This window comes from Solanum lycopersicum, chromosome 10 (assembly GCF_036512215.1).
Source record: "Solanum lycopersicum chromosome 10, SLM_r2.1".
NCBI lineage: Eukaryota > Viridiplantae > Streptophyta > Magnoliopsida > Solanales > Solanaceae > Solanum > Solanum lycopersicum.
In genome coordinates this window covers 45,407,634-45,426,091 of record NC_090809.1, presented here as the reverse complement: position 1 = coordinate 45,426,091, position 18,458 = coordinate 45,407,634, and the positions used below count along the sequence as shown (strand labels likewise).

Sequence of the window (18,458 nt, the reverse complement as noted above, 5' to 3'; positions counted from 1 at the left end):
AAAAAATAAGCATGGTAGATATCGATCATAAACTAAATATCAATTTTGTAAAAAGTAAATATAGTTAAATAACAGGGCATTTGGTCTTGTGGTATGATTCTCGCTTAGGGTGCGACAGGTCCCGAGTTCAATTCTCGAAATGCCCCTTTTTCTCTTTTCTTTTTTTAAGTAGATACAGTTAATTAAATAATTGCTACGGAAGGATATACAGTTCATTCCCATCCTTGCTTTGTTCAAGTGCAATACTGCATGGAATCAGTAACTTCAAAATTGAAAAAAAGATAAATCCATTAACAGCGGGAGATACATTCAGTAATTATAAATGAATCAATGAATCATTTCTTAATCAAAACTCTATTTTTTCTTTCTAGCAGTGTGTAGATGTGTTTGTCCTCAGTTTTTTTTTATTGTATTTTCCAATTTGATTGTTACAAAAAAATGTCATATTTTATAAACAATTATTAAAACATTAAATATTCTCACCTACTTAGTCAAACAATTTGTAGAAAAGAATTTGATATATTATTGAGATAACTGGCAACAGCTGGGCATTTGGTCTAGTGGTATGATTCTCGCTTTGGGTGCGAGAGGTCCCGAGTTCGATTCTCGGAATGCCCCCAATATTTTTAAGCAATCTTTTCAACCCACAAATTCTGACTGGGAAGACTATCTTCCTACTGACCATTTTATACTTATTTCAAATTGAACACTAAAATCATGTTAAATAAATGAGATTTTTCCCTATTTGACTTAAAAAAATTCAAATACAAGTTTATCATTACAAATCCAACTAATCCCAATCCCAATTGCTCCAACATGTCACACCAAGGCTCATTGTCCTCGTAGAAATCCTTTGTAATATATGTATTTAACTTTTAATATTCATGTTTATGAATAGAACTCGAGTTCCATTTATTTTAAGCACATAGTTAAATTTTTAATATTACAAAAATAATTTGTCAATATCAAAATAGTAATAAAGATATAATACACTTTAGGGTCATGGGTCGCCCATGTAAACCGATTCAATTCGATCCAAGACATTAATGTCTGTAATAGATAAGAATTTCTTATCTCTTATTTTAAAAAAGGAAGGGGGAACAATTATAAAATTGAAAACTTCCCAATCCCCTTATATTTATTCCTTTACGGTGAAAATAGAGAGGTTATGAGAGACAACGTAAAAAAAATAATAGAAAACAACAGAAACATAAATCAGAAGAAAAAAAAAGAAATTTAATTTGTGGATCGATCTTTGATTCTTAGCTAGTGACTCAAAGCATGACTTTTGAGCAATCGACTTACGTTGCAAAATTAAAAACATTTGTTAATTTTTTTTCTATAAATCCTACACAATTTACGATAAAAAATACAAATAATAAAATATAATAATTAAGTGATATGATAATAATAATTTATATAATGTTACATATATCAATTCTTCGTCAATATTTGGTACAAGATGAACTTCATAATTTATATATCAATTTTGACTCAATACTTTTTGTTTGCTCAATAAAGGATAACTGATTTATACAATAATACAGCACACCAAATTTTAGTGTTTTCGGTAAAAAATTTTGTAAATCAATTCATTCGTTAACAACTGGATAAACGAATATGTAGAGAACTTTTCATCTTCTAGTAGATTCTATTCTTCTTCTTTATTTTCTCCCTTATATTTAAGATCGTCTAATGAATAAAGTTTTTTTTATTTCATTGATTCGACTGTTTCATCACTAAACTTGAATGTTTTATAAGTAGCCGAGAATGGTTGTGGAATTAGGCAATCCCATGCCAACAGCACCTCTTCGAATATAAACCAAGCCACTCAAGCGTTTCGTCCCAAATAATAAATCATCTTTTTTAGAAGAACGTGATTGTCCTGCACTGCCACTTGTAAACCATCATAAATATTGATTGGTTTATTTTCTAATAGACGAATTTTCCCATAACCATTTTCTTCCCCACAAATTAGTCTAACACCCAAATACTTTTCTACCATCTTTTGAAATACTATTCTTTTTAGTATTTTCAAACCAACATTGTAATTTTTTTTTTTTTTGCATTGTTGAAAAAATATGTTTTCGAAATAAGCATGAAACGTCCATGTCAATCAAGGAACAACACATACCATGTGCCTCTCCTTACAAGATTGAAGTGACATGACCATTGCATTTGCTTTACTGGAAAATAAAATTTTACAGTTGAAGAGATTATCACCATGGATTCATCACCATTGATGATCTTCAACTTGAGCTTGAGAGCTTGAACTTGAGATCAGATTGTGAGGAGAAAAAATGTATATTGTATTGATTGTGAATTAGTTAAAAATGAATACAATGTGAATCTATATATAGACCTTGATTAACAACCCAACTAACTTCTAACTAACTATTGGAAACTAACAACTTGAAACTTGTAACTAACTATCAACTAACTACTTGATTTCTTACTAACAGAACTAACATAAAGCTAATGTTATTGATGCTATATTCTCATCGCCCCCCCCCCCCCTCAAGTTGGAGGTGATGCAAATACAGACAACTTGTTCAATAAAGAATTGTGTTTAACTCCAGTTAAAGCTTTGGTGAGGATGTCTGCCAACTGTGAATCTGTGGATATGTGATGAAGTGTGATTAACCCTTGATGAAGCTTAGTCCTTACAAAATGGCAATCAATCTCAATATGTTTTGTTCTTTCATGAAAAACTGGATTCTTGGCAATGTGAACTGCTGCTTGGCTATCACAATGAACATGTATTAGTAGAGAACACTGCACATCCAACTCACTTAGCAACCTCTCTAACCATACCAGCTCTCCCACAACCTGTCTTATTGCCCTGTATTCAGCTTCAGCAGATGACAATGATATTGTTGCCTGCTTCTTGGATTTCCAGCTGATAGGACTATCTCCCATAAGAACTAGGTAACCACTAACAGATCTCCTTGATTCAGGGCAAGCAGCCCAATCAGAATCACAGTATGCACTCACAGTAAGATCAGCCTTGTTTGAAATAAAAATGCCCATAGTTGGATCTTGTTTCAAGTACCTTAGCACATGGTAGGCTGCTTTCAAATGTGGTTCCCTGGGTGATTGCATGAACTGACTCAAGTGTTGTACACTATAGGATATGTCCATTCTAGTGTTAGTTAGGAAGTTGAGTTTGCCAATCAACTTCCTATATTGAGAAGGATCAGTTAACAACTCACCATCACTGGCCTTCAATTTTTCAATTTAATCAAGTGGTGATGAAGTAGTTTTGCAACTCAACATATCAAAATCTTTCAGAAGATCAGAGGTGAACTTCCTCTGAGAAACAATAACACCATCATGTCTATACAATATTTCTAGGCCTAAGAAGTAGTGTAATATTCCCAAATCCTTTATTTTGAATTGGTCATGCAGGAATCTCTTTAAAGAGTTGATTTCATCAACATTATTTCCTGTCATGATTATATCATCCACGTATATAGCAACAAATACCAGGGAACTCCCCTTCTTCTTGTAGAACAAGGTATAGTAACTGTCTGAATGCTGACACCCCCTTGAACACAGACTGTCTGCTAGCTTCTCATACCATTGCCTACTTGTCTGCTTTAGCCCATACAAAGATTTCTTTAATCTGCACACCATGTTATCACATCTTGTTGTAAGACCTTGTGGAGGTACCATGTAGACTTCCTCATGTAAATCACCATGCAGAAATGCATTATTCACATCTAGTTGATACAAGTTCCAACCTTTCTTAACAGCCAATGAGATCAGTGTTCTAACAGTAGCCATCTTCACCACAGGTGAAAATGTCTCATTGTAATCTACTCCAGCATGTTGTGTATAGCCTTTTACTACCAGCCTTGCCTTGAACCTTTCTATACTTCCATCAGCCTTATGCTTTATTTTGTATACCCACTTACAACCAATGGCCTTTTTCCATCAGGTAACATGACCATTTCCCAAGTATCATTAGCATGTAACGCTTCAAATTCATGTGTCATGGCTTGCTGCCAAGCAGGGTGCAATATTGCCTCTTCAAATGTATTAGGTTCAGATTCATGTGAAATAGCTGTGATTAGCTGCTGGCTATCAGAACAAAGACTATTGAAGCATACATGGTTATTGTGAGAGACAGAAGTATTGAGGGAATGTAATTTAGGTAGGGTATAGGTATAATCCTTCATATAAATAGGAGTGTTTATTGTTCTGGAAGTTCTTCTAGGTTCTTGTGGTTCTTGTGTTGTAGAATCAGCAGATGTTGTTTCATGCATGTTAGTAATATTGGTTACTTGATTTTCAGTGACTTCATGTGGTGTAAGATTGTCCAGCATCTCATCAGTACCAAATATGTTTGTTTTTCCAGGCATACAAGGCATGTCAACAGAATGAGTAAGCATTGTTAAAACAGAACTGAAACTAGAGTCATCATTAGGAACATGAACAAAAGGAAACATTCTTTCATGGAAAACAACATCTCTGGATATATGAACTTTCTTTGTAGCTAGATTTAAGACTTTGTATCCTTTTGTATTGAATGGATAACCAACAAAAACATGAGGAATGGTTCTTGGTTCAAATTTATCCTTGTGAGTTTTCAAAACAGTTGGAAAACAAAGGCAACCAAAACTCTTTAGATGAGAATAGGTAGGTTGTTTAAGGTATAATATCTCATATGGAGATTTGTTTTGGAGAAGTTTAGTTGGCAATCTATTTATTATATATGTGGCAGTCAATATACACTCTCCCCAGTATCTCAAGGGCAACTTTGATTGAAACAATAGTGCTCTTGCTGTTTCAAGTAAGTACTTATGTTTCATTTCTACCACCCCATTTTGTTGAGGTGTATATGGACAGGTCTTTCGGTGTATAATGTCTTTGGTCTGAAAGAATTGCACAACTTCAGATGAGGTAAACTCTAAACCATTGTCTGATCTTATGGCCTTCAACTTGGTTTGAAACTGGTTTTCTATGAGAGACACAAAGGCTTTGATGGTTTGAAGGGCATTACTTTTGCACCTTAGTAATTGTGTCCAAGTAGACCTACTGTAGTCATCAACCATGGTAAGAAAATAATGGTAACCATCACGAGTAGGAATGTGATATGGTCCCCATAAGTCAACATGTAGTAATTCAAAAGTTTTGGTAGTTATGGATGTACTTTTTGGAAATGGCATCCTAGTTTGCCTAGCCATAGGGCATATATTGCATGTAAAAGGTTGTTTAGGAGAAAAGTTTACAGGTATGGATGTTATATTCCTCATCTTTACAAAGGGTACATGTCCTAATCTAGCATGCCATACAAGTTCATCATCATTGTATGTGTGACTAGAGACATCAGCAAATGAAAGACATTTAATATTAGAATAAGAAGAAGCCATAGTCTTACAATCTGCTTTATTTGCAGTAGAAATTTGAGATTGTCTTACAGAAGATACATTGTGAAACTTTGAGACAAGATGACAATTAGAATGAGATGACTTTTCTTCAGCAGACTTGCAGCAATTGTGACATTTTTGACACAAGAAATATAGACCATTCTTGGCCTTACCAAGCTCCAGAGGGCTCTTCAGAGAAAGGCCCTGCAATTAGCAAGAAAATTTATCAAAAACTGATGACTCCATTAAGTTGTAGTGCTAAACAATGAACAGAAATGAGATTAAACTTAAAGCTAGGTACAAACAGCACTTTGCTTAGAGTTAACACTGGATTTAAACAAGCATCACCAACTTGAGTCACTTTAACCTTGTAACCATTTGGAAGTGATATTAAGGGTATGGAAGAGTTCTAATATTTGTGAGAGTGGTTCAATCATAAGTCATATGATGTGATGCTCCTGAATCTATTATCCAAGAGCCAGCAGTCAGCTTAACACATTCACAAGAAAGATCACCTATATCATTTATAGAGGAGTAACAAGCAAGTATACCTGCCAAGTTCACAGCCCCATTCATCATGCTGTTTGAATTATCAGAATTAGAAACTCCATTTCCAGTTTGTATACTTCCCAAGATGTTGAGTAATTGTTCATACTGATCTTTGGACAGATTTATTGGCATCTGATTTCCCATTTGAGTCTCTTCCTCAGATTGTTGTGCATTCATATCAGAAGCACACATGTTTGTTGCAGAACTTGTTCCTTTTCCCTTTTGAAACTTTGGATTGGATGGATATCCATGAAGTTTATAACATCTATCTCTCGTGTGTCCTCACTTCTTGCAATAATCGTATACTAAGGTAGACCTGTTGATACTTGAATTTCCTCTGGACATATTGTTACTAAAACTAGATCCAGCCCCTTTAGATGAACTGTAATTTGTTCTGAATCCTTTGTAATTTATTGTATTGTCCATAAGCATTGAGAGAAGTAGAATCCAAGGCTGTATGATTATGAGGCTTTACTTCTCTTTGCTTTTCCTCTTGGCACAGAATAGCAAAAGCTTGAGCCATGCTAGGAAGAATGTTCATCATGAGAATACTACCTCTAACAGTACATTTCATTAAACCCCATTAAAAAATGTATCAATCTTCTGTCTTGCTCAGCCTTTTGCAGCTTTGTCTTTCCTCCACAAGAACACACACATGTGCATTGAGAATTAATGTCAACTGTGCTCATCTCCTCCTACAGCTTTTTCATTGTTGTGTAGTACTTGGTGATGTCTAAAGTACCTTGAACAAGCTCATTTATCTCCTTCTGTAACTGATACAATTTACATCCATTTGTTTGATCATATCTTTCCTCTAATTCTACCCATAACTCTTTGGCATTATTCACATATTGCAGACTATCACGCAACTCTGGAGACAAGGAATTCAAGATCCAAGATATGACCATATCATCACATCTTTCCCACTGCATGAAGTTAGGATTAGTAGATATGGGCTTCACAATTGCTCCATTAATAAAACCTGTTTTGCTTTTAACTAATAATGCTCTGAGGACTGCTCTTCGCCAAGATCTGTAACCAGTACCATCGAAAACTCCAGGTAACAATGATGATCCTGCATTCTCTGAAGGATGTAGATAAAAAGGACTTGAAAAATCCAAACGAGATGTGGTTGAACTAGAAGCAACATCTCCAGCTTGAGTGCCAGTCATTGTGTTTGAATATCTGTGATAAATCTAACACGCAAACAATCTAGAACTTGCTAATTTCCAGCTATGAATGTGTCTCCTCGATCAGAAAGAAAGAAGAAGAAGAAACCAAAAAGAATTCACAACACAATCAATTAATCGAATCAGTTGATAACAACAGAAAAAAATAGCTCACAATTCGACTTCGAAATATGAACAATTAGACTCCCTCGCTCTGATACCATGAAGAGATTATCACCATGGATTCATCACCATTGATGATCTTCAACTTGAGCTTGAGAGCTTGAACTTGAGATCAGATTGTGAGGAGAAAAAATGTATATTGTATTGATTGTGAATTAGTTAAAAATGAATACAATGTGAATCTATATATAGACCTTGATTAACAACCCAACTAACTTCTAACTAACTATTGGAAACTAACAACTTGAAACTTGTAACTAACTATTAACTAACTACTTGATTTCTTACTAACAGAACTAACAGAAAGCTAATGTTATTGATGCTATATTCTCATCAGCAGTATTGATTTGATGCAACTCTGCAAGATATTTAAATATAGGTAAAGACTTTTTTGGAGTCAATTCCTAAATGGTCATCCAAGTCAAGGGAATTGTTTTAAAATATCATTTCATGTTTCATTTTGGACAAAAATATCATCTAACTATCACTATTTTCCTTCAAATATATTTGACACTTCAAAAATGTCACTCTCTCCTATTTAGCATTATATGTCATTAAATTTTTTTTTTAATAATAAATTAACAATCCATATTTTTACAAGCTAAAATGCCTTTTGGTACAAGACGAAGATGCTATAATGTAATTTACTTTGCTTACATTCACAGGCGAAAGAACTTGAGTATAAGTTTACTTTGCTCACATTCACAGGCCGAAGAGCTTGAGTATTAGTTAATTCTACTAACATTATGTTCTTGGAGATAACAATCATGTTAAAGGATTTCAAATTTGAAGGAGAAAGTTTTAATTTAAAATCTGATTTCTATGAGATATTTAAAGTGATTTGCCAAGGAAATTTGAAGTCATTTCATTGAAGATTTAGCTGAATTAATTACTAAACTACAAGCAATTGAAAATCATAGAAATGTTGTCCTTTATATTTTTTATTTGTCTTTTATATTTTCTATCATGTTTCCTTTTATGTTAGTACTAAATAGTTTCAAATTATCTAAATTAATTGTTGTGAAAAAAGATATATTTTTGAAGGATTCAATACGTATTCATGGGATTTGACATGATCTTGAAGAAACAATATGATTGAAAATAAGAATCACTATCTGTTGACTTGCATAATAAACAATTCCGGAGTAAAAAAGACAATTTTTTTCTTTCAAAATGCATAAAGGGCTATTGAAATTTTGAAATACAGAATTTTCAAAAGGCTTTTCAATTATGCATAATGGAATGATTGTTGTTCTTTTATTTTGGTAGTAAGTTTTTGAATGCGCAATCTGTCAAAATATGTGACTTTTGATGAGTATCTCAAACTTAATTTTATCCAAAAATCTTTACTAAAAACCACTTTAAAATATAATAAAGCAAAATTCTAATACTTCAATATTTGGGGCCTGAAGCTACATCATTAGTTTCTCCCTAGATAACATAATTTTAACTCTCCGATGAGTCAACTAATATGTATGAAGTGGAGGTGTTTATCGATAAAATTTATTTTCATTACGAGTTTATATCAAGTTAACAAAAGTAATATAAGCCTTGCATAGTCAATATTTATTTATGATAAAATGATATGTATTTTTACTTTGATTTATTGTCTTTTAATATTAACAATTTGGTTTAAATACAAATATCAGATACAAGTAAATGTTTATCATATTCTTATCTAATTGGATTTGAGGTGATAAATTTTTGTTTTATATTTATTCCAAGAGATAGTATTTTAATGGGAAAATTGTATATAATGACAAACTATTAATTCAAATTAAATGCTATAAATATACTTTGATTTAATTGTATCCTATAGCAAACTATAGCTATTTTCGCCACTCTTCTTAGTAGAATCTCGCTCGCCAATCTTGTTTGGTGGCAGTCTCGATCACCTCTCTCGAATTTTATACAAACACAAATGTATAAAATGTGTTTGTTTGTAAAAAGTGAGAGGAAATTGTATAAATACATATATTTTCGTTTCCCTCTCTCCCCTCTCCCTAATCTCGCTCGCCACTCTCGCTTCTCTCGCTTATACAACTGGAAATGAAATGTATAAATTGCGTTTTTTTTTGTATAAAGCGAGAGAAAATTGTATATATACATGAAACACATATATTTTCGTCCTACACACTTATAATTATACAATGAAAATACTCATCTACCCAATTTCTTTTGCCTTTCTCTCTTTCTTGTTTTATACAATTTTTAAATTGTATATAATCTCTCTCTTTCTCGTTTTATACAATTCGATTGAATTGTATATTCTCCGCCCAAGTCTCTTTTGCTTTTCTTTCTTTCTCATTTCATACAAATTCAAACTGTAAATAATCTTCCTAACACTTATGATTATACAATATAAATATTTTTCTGTCCAAGTCTCTTTTGTCTTTCTCTTTTCTCGTTTTATATAAATTCACTGTATATAATTTCTCTCTTTCTATATATATATATAGCGAATTATACATATATATGTTTACTATAGAGTGCAATTATGCAAAATTTGATATAACATACAAATATGAATTTTGTGTTTGCTATATGTGAAAATTAGCCTATTTTAATTGAAATACATTAATTTATATGGAAGTAGTGTCTGAGGATAACTCAATTAGATAACAATATCCAAGTTTTTAACCCAAGAAAATAAAACGAAAAAAAAACTAATTGACAAGCAAAAAAATAAAACAATTTTTTTAAGTTGCCTGCAAGGCGCTGACAGCCTTACGCCTTGTAAGGCTCATGGAGGCTTAGCCTTACAAGGCTAAAAATTGCTGCATCTTATAAGGCTCATGGGATTTGCGCTCTCGTTTTAGAAAACCTGATTTTTAGATATCGTTACAAATTGTTGCCTTTTTGGTTTCTTAATTAATTGAGTTGCCCTTTTGAAATTTTCCAAAGATTTAAAGAAGACAAAATACAAAGTCAACAAATATTGCATACTGCAAACCATAGGAAAGTGTATGCCTTCCAACATATATGGAGAACATAAAAGCTGAACTGAACAGAAGAAAATTTTCGTCCAGAGCTGATGATAGTCACGACAATGGAGAGTTCCTCCCTACTTCTGCATTCATGCAAACCTCATTTTCCCCCTACAGTTAGTTTGCCTTGCCAAAGGAAATTGACAAACTCTTTCATATCTCCTCCAGCAGTACCAAAAAAGTCAACCAACTATGGCTCGATCACAAACTAGTTGAGCTAGCTATATGATACAACTTTCCTTTTAACATTTTTCAAATTTTCGCTAGATTCACATTATTTCTCATATTAATACACATTCTTACCGCACTTATGAAAATAAATACTCCAGTGTCACTTAGAATGTTCAATCCCCGAAAATTTGCCATGTTTCGTTCAAAAGCTCAGACAAACTCAAATAACAAACCAACTAGGTCACAAAATTGACCAAGGAAAAAGTCACTGTAACTGATTAACTAGATCTTTTTTTTAGACAAAGGTAATTTACTATATCTTTAATGGTAAAGAAATAAGTAAATGTCTTGGGAAGGTTTTTGATCAAGAAAATAAATGTCTAGGGAAGGTTACAAGTTACAAACAAAGGATTGGTCCTTTAAAGAGATTCTTTGAGGCAAATTACTATTTTTATGGATTCAAACCAAGCCTCATACTTGTACATTTCTAACTACATTAACCTAGATTAATGTAGACATAGATACACATTACTACTAGAGACAATTTTATAAACGAATACCACAATAGTAAAATTTGGGGCAGATATCACATTCAGTATTAACAGTATACATTAGTATTAGGGTTGAAAGTTGACATGATATCTGCTTGTATAACTTGTCATTGGGTGCTCAGGCTGGTGAAAAGGTTATGATCGTCATTGGGTGCTCAGGCTGGTGAAAAGGTTATAATCGACAGGGGGAATTGAAACAGGGGGAACTGAAGGTATTGTGTGTATAGTTTGTCATCATCAAAAAGGAGAAAATGTTATTTGTAGTTTTGATGATATAACAAACCCAGAGACCTTGTAAAGGGACCTACTCCCAAGTGGAATATACACAAACACTGTCAGGCTGGAAAAAGTACAAAAAGTTGGTGCACGCTGCACAGTCTCCAATAGTGGCAGAAGTGGAAGAAACCTCGGCCAATGGCATGGCCTTAAATATTTTGACTATTCTACTTAAACATCATGTCAAATAGTCATAATCCCAATTTTTGCAACTTGAAAAACATCTCAAGAACTCTTGCAAAGGCTGAGCAAAGAACTGAAGAAGCATTCCAGGGATCATTTCAAATCAGAAAGAGCGGAAGCTTTGGTCGTCTTAGGAGTATTTCTTCTGAACGTATATTGTAAATTTGTTCCTAAAATATATAAAGGACTCAGATCTTTTGGTATGTTGAAAAGTCTAAGTTAGTTGAGTCCAACTAATTTAGTGGGCAACCTTGTGTGTTGCTTAGTCAAATTCTGGGTCATCTGAAGCGTGGTGATTTAGTGGGTAACCTGGGTGTTGCTTAGTGAATCCGAAGTTGTCTAGTGGTGATATCTTAGTGGGCAGAGTGACATCTGTTTAGACTCTTCAAGCAGTAGAGTTATTGCTTGGTTATAAGATTAATAGTTTGTCCTAACATTGTTGTAATTGGATTTAACTTTTGCTTGTGAAGATTAGTGAAAACGATCGAAAATCCAGTTTGACAGGTCGTGGTTTTACTCCCTTGAGCAAGGAGGTTTCCACGTAAAATGTTTGTGTTATTTTCTGTTTTAACTTACTCTTTGTTCTTACTTCGAGTGTGTCAAGGGACCTGGTCCGTTGACTGATAGTGGACGCACGTACTCTCTGCAATTAGCTTAAATGTTTTTTGCTTTGGCATTCTGCATTCTATACAATGCCATACTCCCACTAACATAAACTGCGAGTATCACCTGAAAGATACAAATTATCGAAAGTATGATTTAGTCAATACTTTGTCTACTTAGTTACGTCCTTAGTAGACAACTTAAATATCATAAACATGGTTCTAGATATACTAAAAAGTTTGCTATAAAACATCTTTAGGTTAGGCTACATCTGACCAGATTTCATGCACAAAACAAATTGGAGTTAGTATGGAAAGACAGAGGAATTTGTTCAGGTGAATGAGGATCGATAACAAGAATATAACAGAAATGGTGTTGTGTTCTAGCATTTATGTATCATGATCTTCCGAAGCCACTTAATGGTCAATGACCTAGAGTATATGCTTTCTTTTCACCACATAATGCCTGTGTTTTTCCATTGTTTATCTCTTCATCCACTATTTTAAAAACTTTATTGTTACCCTCTTGAAAACGTGTTGCTATGTCTACAGTCGCAACACGATCTTCAAAACGCATCGGAAGATCTGCATTGCAGTAGGCTTCTATGATTATTAATTGAAGAAGACAGTTGAAACTCTAATCCCTCCCTCACCCCGGTCGAGGCAACGTGCCCGAGGCCTCCCCCCGTCGTGCCCCAAGGCCCCCACCTTGAGGCGCCTTGCCTACCCTACCCCCACCCCCACTTCGAGGTATCGTTCCCCAAGGGAAGACCTGAACAAATTTAACTGACTAATTAACCTTTATATGAAGGCCACACTCAATTACGAAATCAAAACCATGATATCAACATCCCATTATTAAGAATGTTGCCAAGGAACAAATATAAAAAAAAAAAGAATTGGACTCCATGGTGTTATAACTACACCAATACAGTAAAAGAGGAAAGATAAAATGATTTTTTACTAAACTTTTTCTAAAAGGAGGCATAATCTCGATTTAAACAGGGCAATGCTGGACAGTAAACAATTACGAAATTCACAACTGTAGAAAACAAGCTATCATATTCAACAAAGAATAGGCAAAACAACACCCAACTTTCATACTAATTAGCTTTGAGATTCTATCCTTATTTTTCAAAAGAAGACAACATTAACAGTAACAAAATTGAATGAAATCCGATGCTTAGAGATAGTGAAAACAAAGAATACAAATTCAACGAAGTAGACTCGAGATGAGGAATAGCGAAATAGACTTAAAAAATAAAAACAGCGCAACAGTGAAACTAGACATGAAATGACAAAGTTGAATCGACATCAGGAGTAGACAATGAAATCATTTAAGAACACATACAATTAGGAATATTTATGTGTAGAAGATCATGGCATGAAAACGCTAATTTTTAGCACAATCTCGACCAAAAAACAAAAAAAGAAATACCTTAAATCACTTCACTTGATTTTCTACAAATTAATTTTTACCCCACTTATCATTAACCATTTTACTTACAAAAAAAAGACCCATAAAAAGAAATCACAAAACCCACCTACATTCTCTTTGCATATACAAATTTGCAAGAAATCCCATACCCAACTTACAAAAAAGTGAACCATCAAATAAGTAATAAAAAAAAATATACAAAACCCAATACTCCAACGGTAAACAAAAAAGTACACTACACATAATAAACAGAGACCAAAAATAGAGAAAGACGCACAAGTTTGGAGGAATTAGAAATCGAATTATCAGCAGAGACAACTGTATGATTAAAGATATTAGAAAATGCCGATTGTCTCTGAGCATTCAATTTTTTGATCTAATTATTCTCCAACCCTGATGATTCATCGGCATTGCTTGTCTCTTCGCCACCGTACAGAAGAAGCGGGTCATCGTCAATGTAAAATGATCTAAATGAGGACAAGAGGATTGCGGTCATTGCTCGTCTCTTATCAACAATTTTTCATCATATCAAAGACGAATAAAAAGCTGTTTAACTCTATAATTCAAATATCACCTGTTTGAATTGGATTTGACCAATCAAATGATGACAAGTAGGCTGTGAGTTTAGACACTTTTTTTTATCCATTATACCATAATGAAGTCATAGACAATTATACAATTTATTTATATTTTTTTTTAAAAAAAATTTATAAGTCTTAATTTATGTAATTGACAGATTATGTTAATAGAAATAAATTTTGGTAATAAATATGTGAGCTTATACTTGTATTGTACATTTGGATTAAGTTGAATTCGAAAGCAATGGTTGAATTTAAAGTTAGAAAGGATATTTATTAAAGTCAAATTATGAGCAAGGGTTGAAATAATAACATATTTGATAAAATCTCACGAGTTATCTAGATCCAAAAAAGATGGTGTGTACGCATTGGATAAAAAAACTATTTTAAAAAAAAAAAAACTAAGGAATTGGAGCAAGTCTGCTCAGGGCAATCTAGCCTTAAAAAACAGAGTATACTCAATCAACTTACTGAACTTGAGGAAACACAAGAGGACAGGAGGATTCTCAATGTGGAGGAGATACATTCAAAGGCTGAACTTCTCCTAGAGTTTGAGAACATTGCCAAGTGTGAGGAGATTTAATGGAGACAAAGGTCAAGGGCTAATTGGTTTAAGCAAGGAACAATAACACTAAATTCTTTAATAGAACTGCCAATGCACATAAAAGATATAATTCTATTGATGAGTTAAATATGAATGGAGAAGTTGTCAAAAGTCCATAAGTTATAAAGAAAGCGATAGTGAATTTCTATCAGGAATTATATACTGAAACTGAGACCTGGAGACCCTTACACAATTGCAGGGGAGGACACAGAATTTTGAAAAAATAATCTTGTGCTTCAAAAGGAATTTGAGGACCAAGAGATATGGGAGAGCGTAAAGATTTGTGCCGGAGACAAGGCACCAAGGCCTGATGGTAACACGATGACTTTCTTTACTCACTGTTGGGAAGTCATTGGAGGAGAAGTAATTAATGTTGTTAAGAACTTCCATGAGAGACGTGTTTTTCAGAAAAGCTTCAACTCAACTTATGTTGCCTTGATCCCCAAAAAAATAGGTGCAAAGGAGCTTACTAAATTCATACTGATCAGCCTAATTGGTAGTGTTTACAAGATCATCTCTAAGCTTCTTACTGAGAGACTCAAAAAGGTGATGCATAAATGAACAACTGGCCTTCATTAAAGGTAGGCAAATAATGGATGTCATCCTCATGGCAAACGAGTGTGTGGATTCTAGAACCAGAAGCATTGCTCTAGGAATTCTCTGCAAGTTGGATATACAGAAGGCATATGATCACCTAAATTGGTAGTATTTGTGGGAAACTCTTGATAAAAGAGGTTTTGGTGGTAGATGGCTAAGATGGATGAAGTTCTACATTGAAATTGTCAAATACTCAATTCTTATCAATGACTCCCCTATAGGCTTCTTCTATGCTCAAACAGACCTAAGGCAAGGTGACCCTCTATCACCTTTTTCTACTCATCATTGCAATGGAAAGGATAAGTGATATGCTGAAAGCTGCTTGAGAGAACCTTTGGTTAAAGGGATTCAAAATATCAAACAGAGTGGGATGTGAACTGGAGATCACCCATTTACAATACGCAGATGATACTCTCATATTTGTGATGCCAATAAAGAACAACTCAAAATGCTGAGTGATTTTTATTCTCTTTGAAGCTATATCAGGACTGCATATAAATTGGAACAAGAGCTTCTTATGTCCGGTTAATGTAGTTCCTGACCTATTCTTTCTGGCTAGGACCGTTGGTGGAAGAGTTGTTGACCTCTCTCTACTATTTATCTGGGGATGCCTCTTGGAGCAAACAATAGGTTTTTAGATATTTGGAATGGGGTGATCGAAAAGTGTGCAAGAAGATTAGTAAATTGGAAGAGCCAATATCTTTCCCTAAGGGGAAGACTAACACTTATTAATAGCGTTTTGGATTCTATGCCTAGTTATATGATGTCCTTTTTTCCTATTCCTGATTGAGTAATTGATAGATTGGATGCTCTAAGAAGAAACTTTCTATGGGAAGGCAATAGCGAGAAGAAAATTTCACCTGGTTAAATGGGCAGCCTTGATTGGGAATAAACAAGTTGGAGGTCTAGGGATGAGAAACTTGAAGACTCAGAACCAATGTCTACTAATGAAATGGTTCTGGAGACTAGCCTCCAATGAACAAGCTTTGTGGAAGGAGGTGATTCAGGCAAAATATGAAATGAAAGATCATTGGTCAACTAGCTTGGTGACCAACACTAAATGAACTAGCCTTTGGAGAACCATAAGGAACATATGGCCAAAACTTAGAGGGAATTGCAAAATCAAAATTGAAAATGATGTGAAGGTCCCAAGACAAAAAAAAAACGAGTTCCATGTTTTGTTTTTTTTAACATATGATTTTTGACTTATTTTAGCTTAAAATAAATGCTTTTAAGCACTTGTTTATTTTATTCAAACACTATAAACTATTTAAAAACTATTTTGACTTTAAAACATCTAAAAAAGGTCAATCCAAACAGCCTACTAATGTGCCTATATATATATATGCATTAAGACATTCTCCTTGTTAATGCTGTCGTTTTATGTGTGGTCCTAATTAATCCCATATAATTTGAATTAACAACTTGTAGTAATACATTCATATTAAATTTTTTTAAAAATAATTATTACCATACACAAAATTGCATTTCCTTCCTGCTTAAGGCACTAGTTCGGATGGAAACCCTTACTTCTCTAAATCTAAAATGGAGAATGGGGCAAATGAAGGCTAACCCGTTTGGTTATTATGACTAGCAAGAATTGATAGCAGGCAAGGAGATATTCTAAGTATTCCATTAGTTATATATCAACATTTCAATAAAAATACTTGTATGCATCAAAAACTCGGTTAATTATATACGTAGTAATAAAAGTCCAACCTTTCCAATGGAGCAATCCTGTGATCAGGAACTTGACACATCAATCCTTTGTATTGAAAAGCATCAAGAAAGATGCATAAAGATTACCAAAGAAAGGTTAAAAATCCTACGTCTATAGATGTTGCCAAACTTACCTAACCTTGAATCCTATGATTAAAACTATAAATAAGTCTCTTAAGAGTAACTTAAATTAAAAAGAACACAAAACACAAGCAAACACCATAAAGATATACAATTTTTTCTTTTTTTTTGCCAAAAGAACGAGATATAAAGAGTAAAAATAAGAGCTTTTAAGTTCAACGCATTGACAGAAGTAAAAAAATTTACATAATCAGATCAAGTATAAGATAATCACAAGTACTACAAGAAGAAGAAATGCAATATAATCTCACGAGCGGGGATTTGTAAATGGCAGAATATATACAGAATTTACCCCTACCGTAAAAAGGTAGAGAAGTTGTTTCCGATAGACCCTCAACTCATTGGTAAGAAATAAGATAATTGCAAATTAATCTCTTCAATGCATAATACTTGGTAATCTAGTCACTAACTTGGTGCTGAATTCATTGATTGTATAAAAAAGATATTTACATTCCAGGGTACATAACTTAAATCGTAAAATACATTGTGAAGCTCTGAAAGAGAGAGAAAAACTAGCCTTAAATATATCTATACCTTTGGCCATGATGGTGTAAATACCAGGTGGAGATAAGTATATCACATCTTCCTCTGGTGGATCATCAGGTGGGGTTAAGTTTATCCTGTTCTCGTTTGGTGGCTCACCGAGTAGGGGTAAGTTTATTCCGCTTTCCTCTGGTGGCACGCACAGAACAGATCGATTTTGTGGTGTCATATCTTCATTTTGGCCAGGAGGATATTCAATCTCAGAAGCATTTAGATCAAATATGAACAGAGAGAACTGGAAATTTCCTTCGTATCTGAAGAGTAAAAAGTAACAACATGCAATTGAATAGTACTCCTTGAATTTGTTCCAGCCTTCATTTAACCATACCATGCCACTAGAGTTTAGCAGTTTTACTTTCCATGCCACGCCATTTGGGACCTCAAGCAACACACTATCCCCTAGATTAGGGCCATGCTCGATTACAAATTCATTAGGGATGTGCTGTAAAATACCGAAATTGGAAAGATATGAACAAAATATAATATATATATATATATATATATATATATATATATATATATATATATAAGAGAAGAACCGTAGAAAACAAATAGAAAGAAAGAAAAAGCTTCAGACAAGCTGATGTAGACAAGTTTTCAATCACACATAGCATTCCTTTTTTAAAAACAATAATCCAGAAATCCTGAAAGCTAGTGAAACTCGGTTTAACTCAGACGTAGCTCCCTTCTTTTTTGGGGGGGGTGTCAGCCCCTCTAGCCTTCTCCGCTCAAATACCATACTTTTGTCCATGAAAGAGTAAGAAGCCGTGAGCCCATGACCGTGTGACGTGCGTC

At 33.8% G+C, this 18,458-nt stretch overlaps 2 protein-coding genes and 1 non-coding gene across 11 annotated transcripts in view; 1 reads left to right on the top strand and 2 right to left on the bottom strand.

Moving 5' to 3' along the window:
* Positions 1-546: 546 nt before the first annotated feature.
* TRNAP-UGG (transfer RNA proline (anticodon UGG)) lies at positions 547-618 on the top strand. The gene has a single exon. It is a non-coding gene; the product is annotated as a tRNA-Pro (tRNA).
* A 5,998-nt stretch (positions 619-6,616) lies between these two features.
* Positions 6,617-7,093, bottom strand: LOC104649752 (uncharacterized). Its single transcript, XM_010329291.1, has one exon. The coding sequence runs from the start codon at positions 7,091-7,093 to the stop codon at positions 6,617-6,619; it is 477 nt and encodes a 158-aa protein (XP_010327593.1).
* Positions 7,094-17,458: 10,365 nt separating this feature from the next.
* The window catches only part of LOC104649657 (uncharacterized), a 29,212-nt gene continuing 28,212 nt past the window's right edge, over positions 17,459-18,458 (bottom strand). For 5 of the 9 annotated variants that reach the window (XR_003244001.2, XR_003243999.2, XR_003244000.2 and 2 more), the window contains one exon: positions 17,459-18,105. Coding sequence is in view for 2 of the 9 variants with exons in the window: in XM_010329175.4 (XP_010327477.1) it covers positions 17,497-18,062 (566 nt within the window). In the remaining 7 variants the exon portion in view is untranslated. Of the gene's footprint in view, positions 18,106-18,222 lie in introns of those variants that run through there. The other 4 variants (XR_011211989.1, XM_010329175.4, XM_069290298.1 and 1 more) reach the window with 2 other exon arrangements.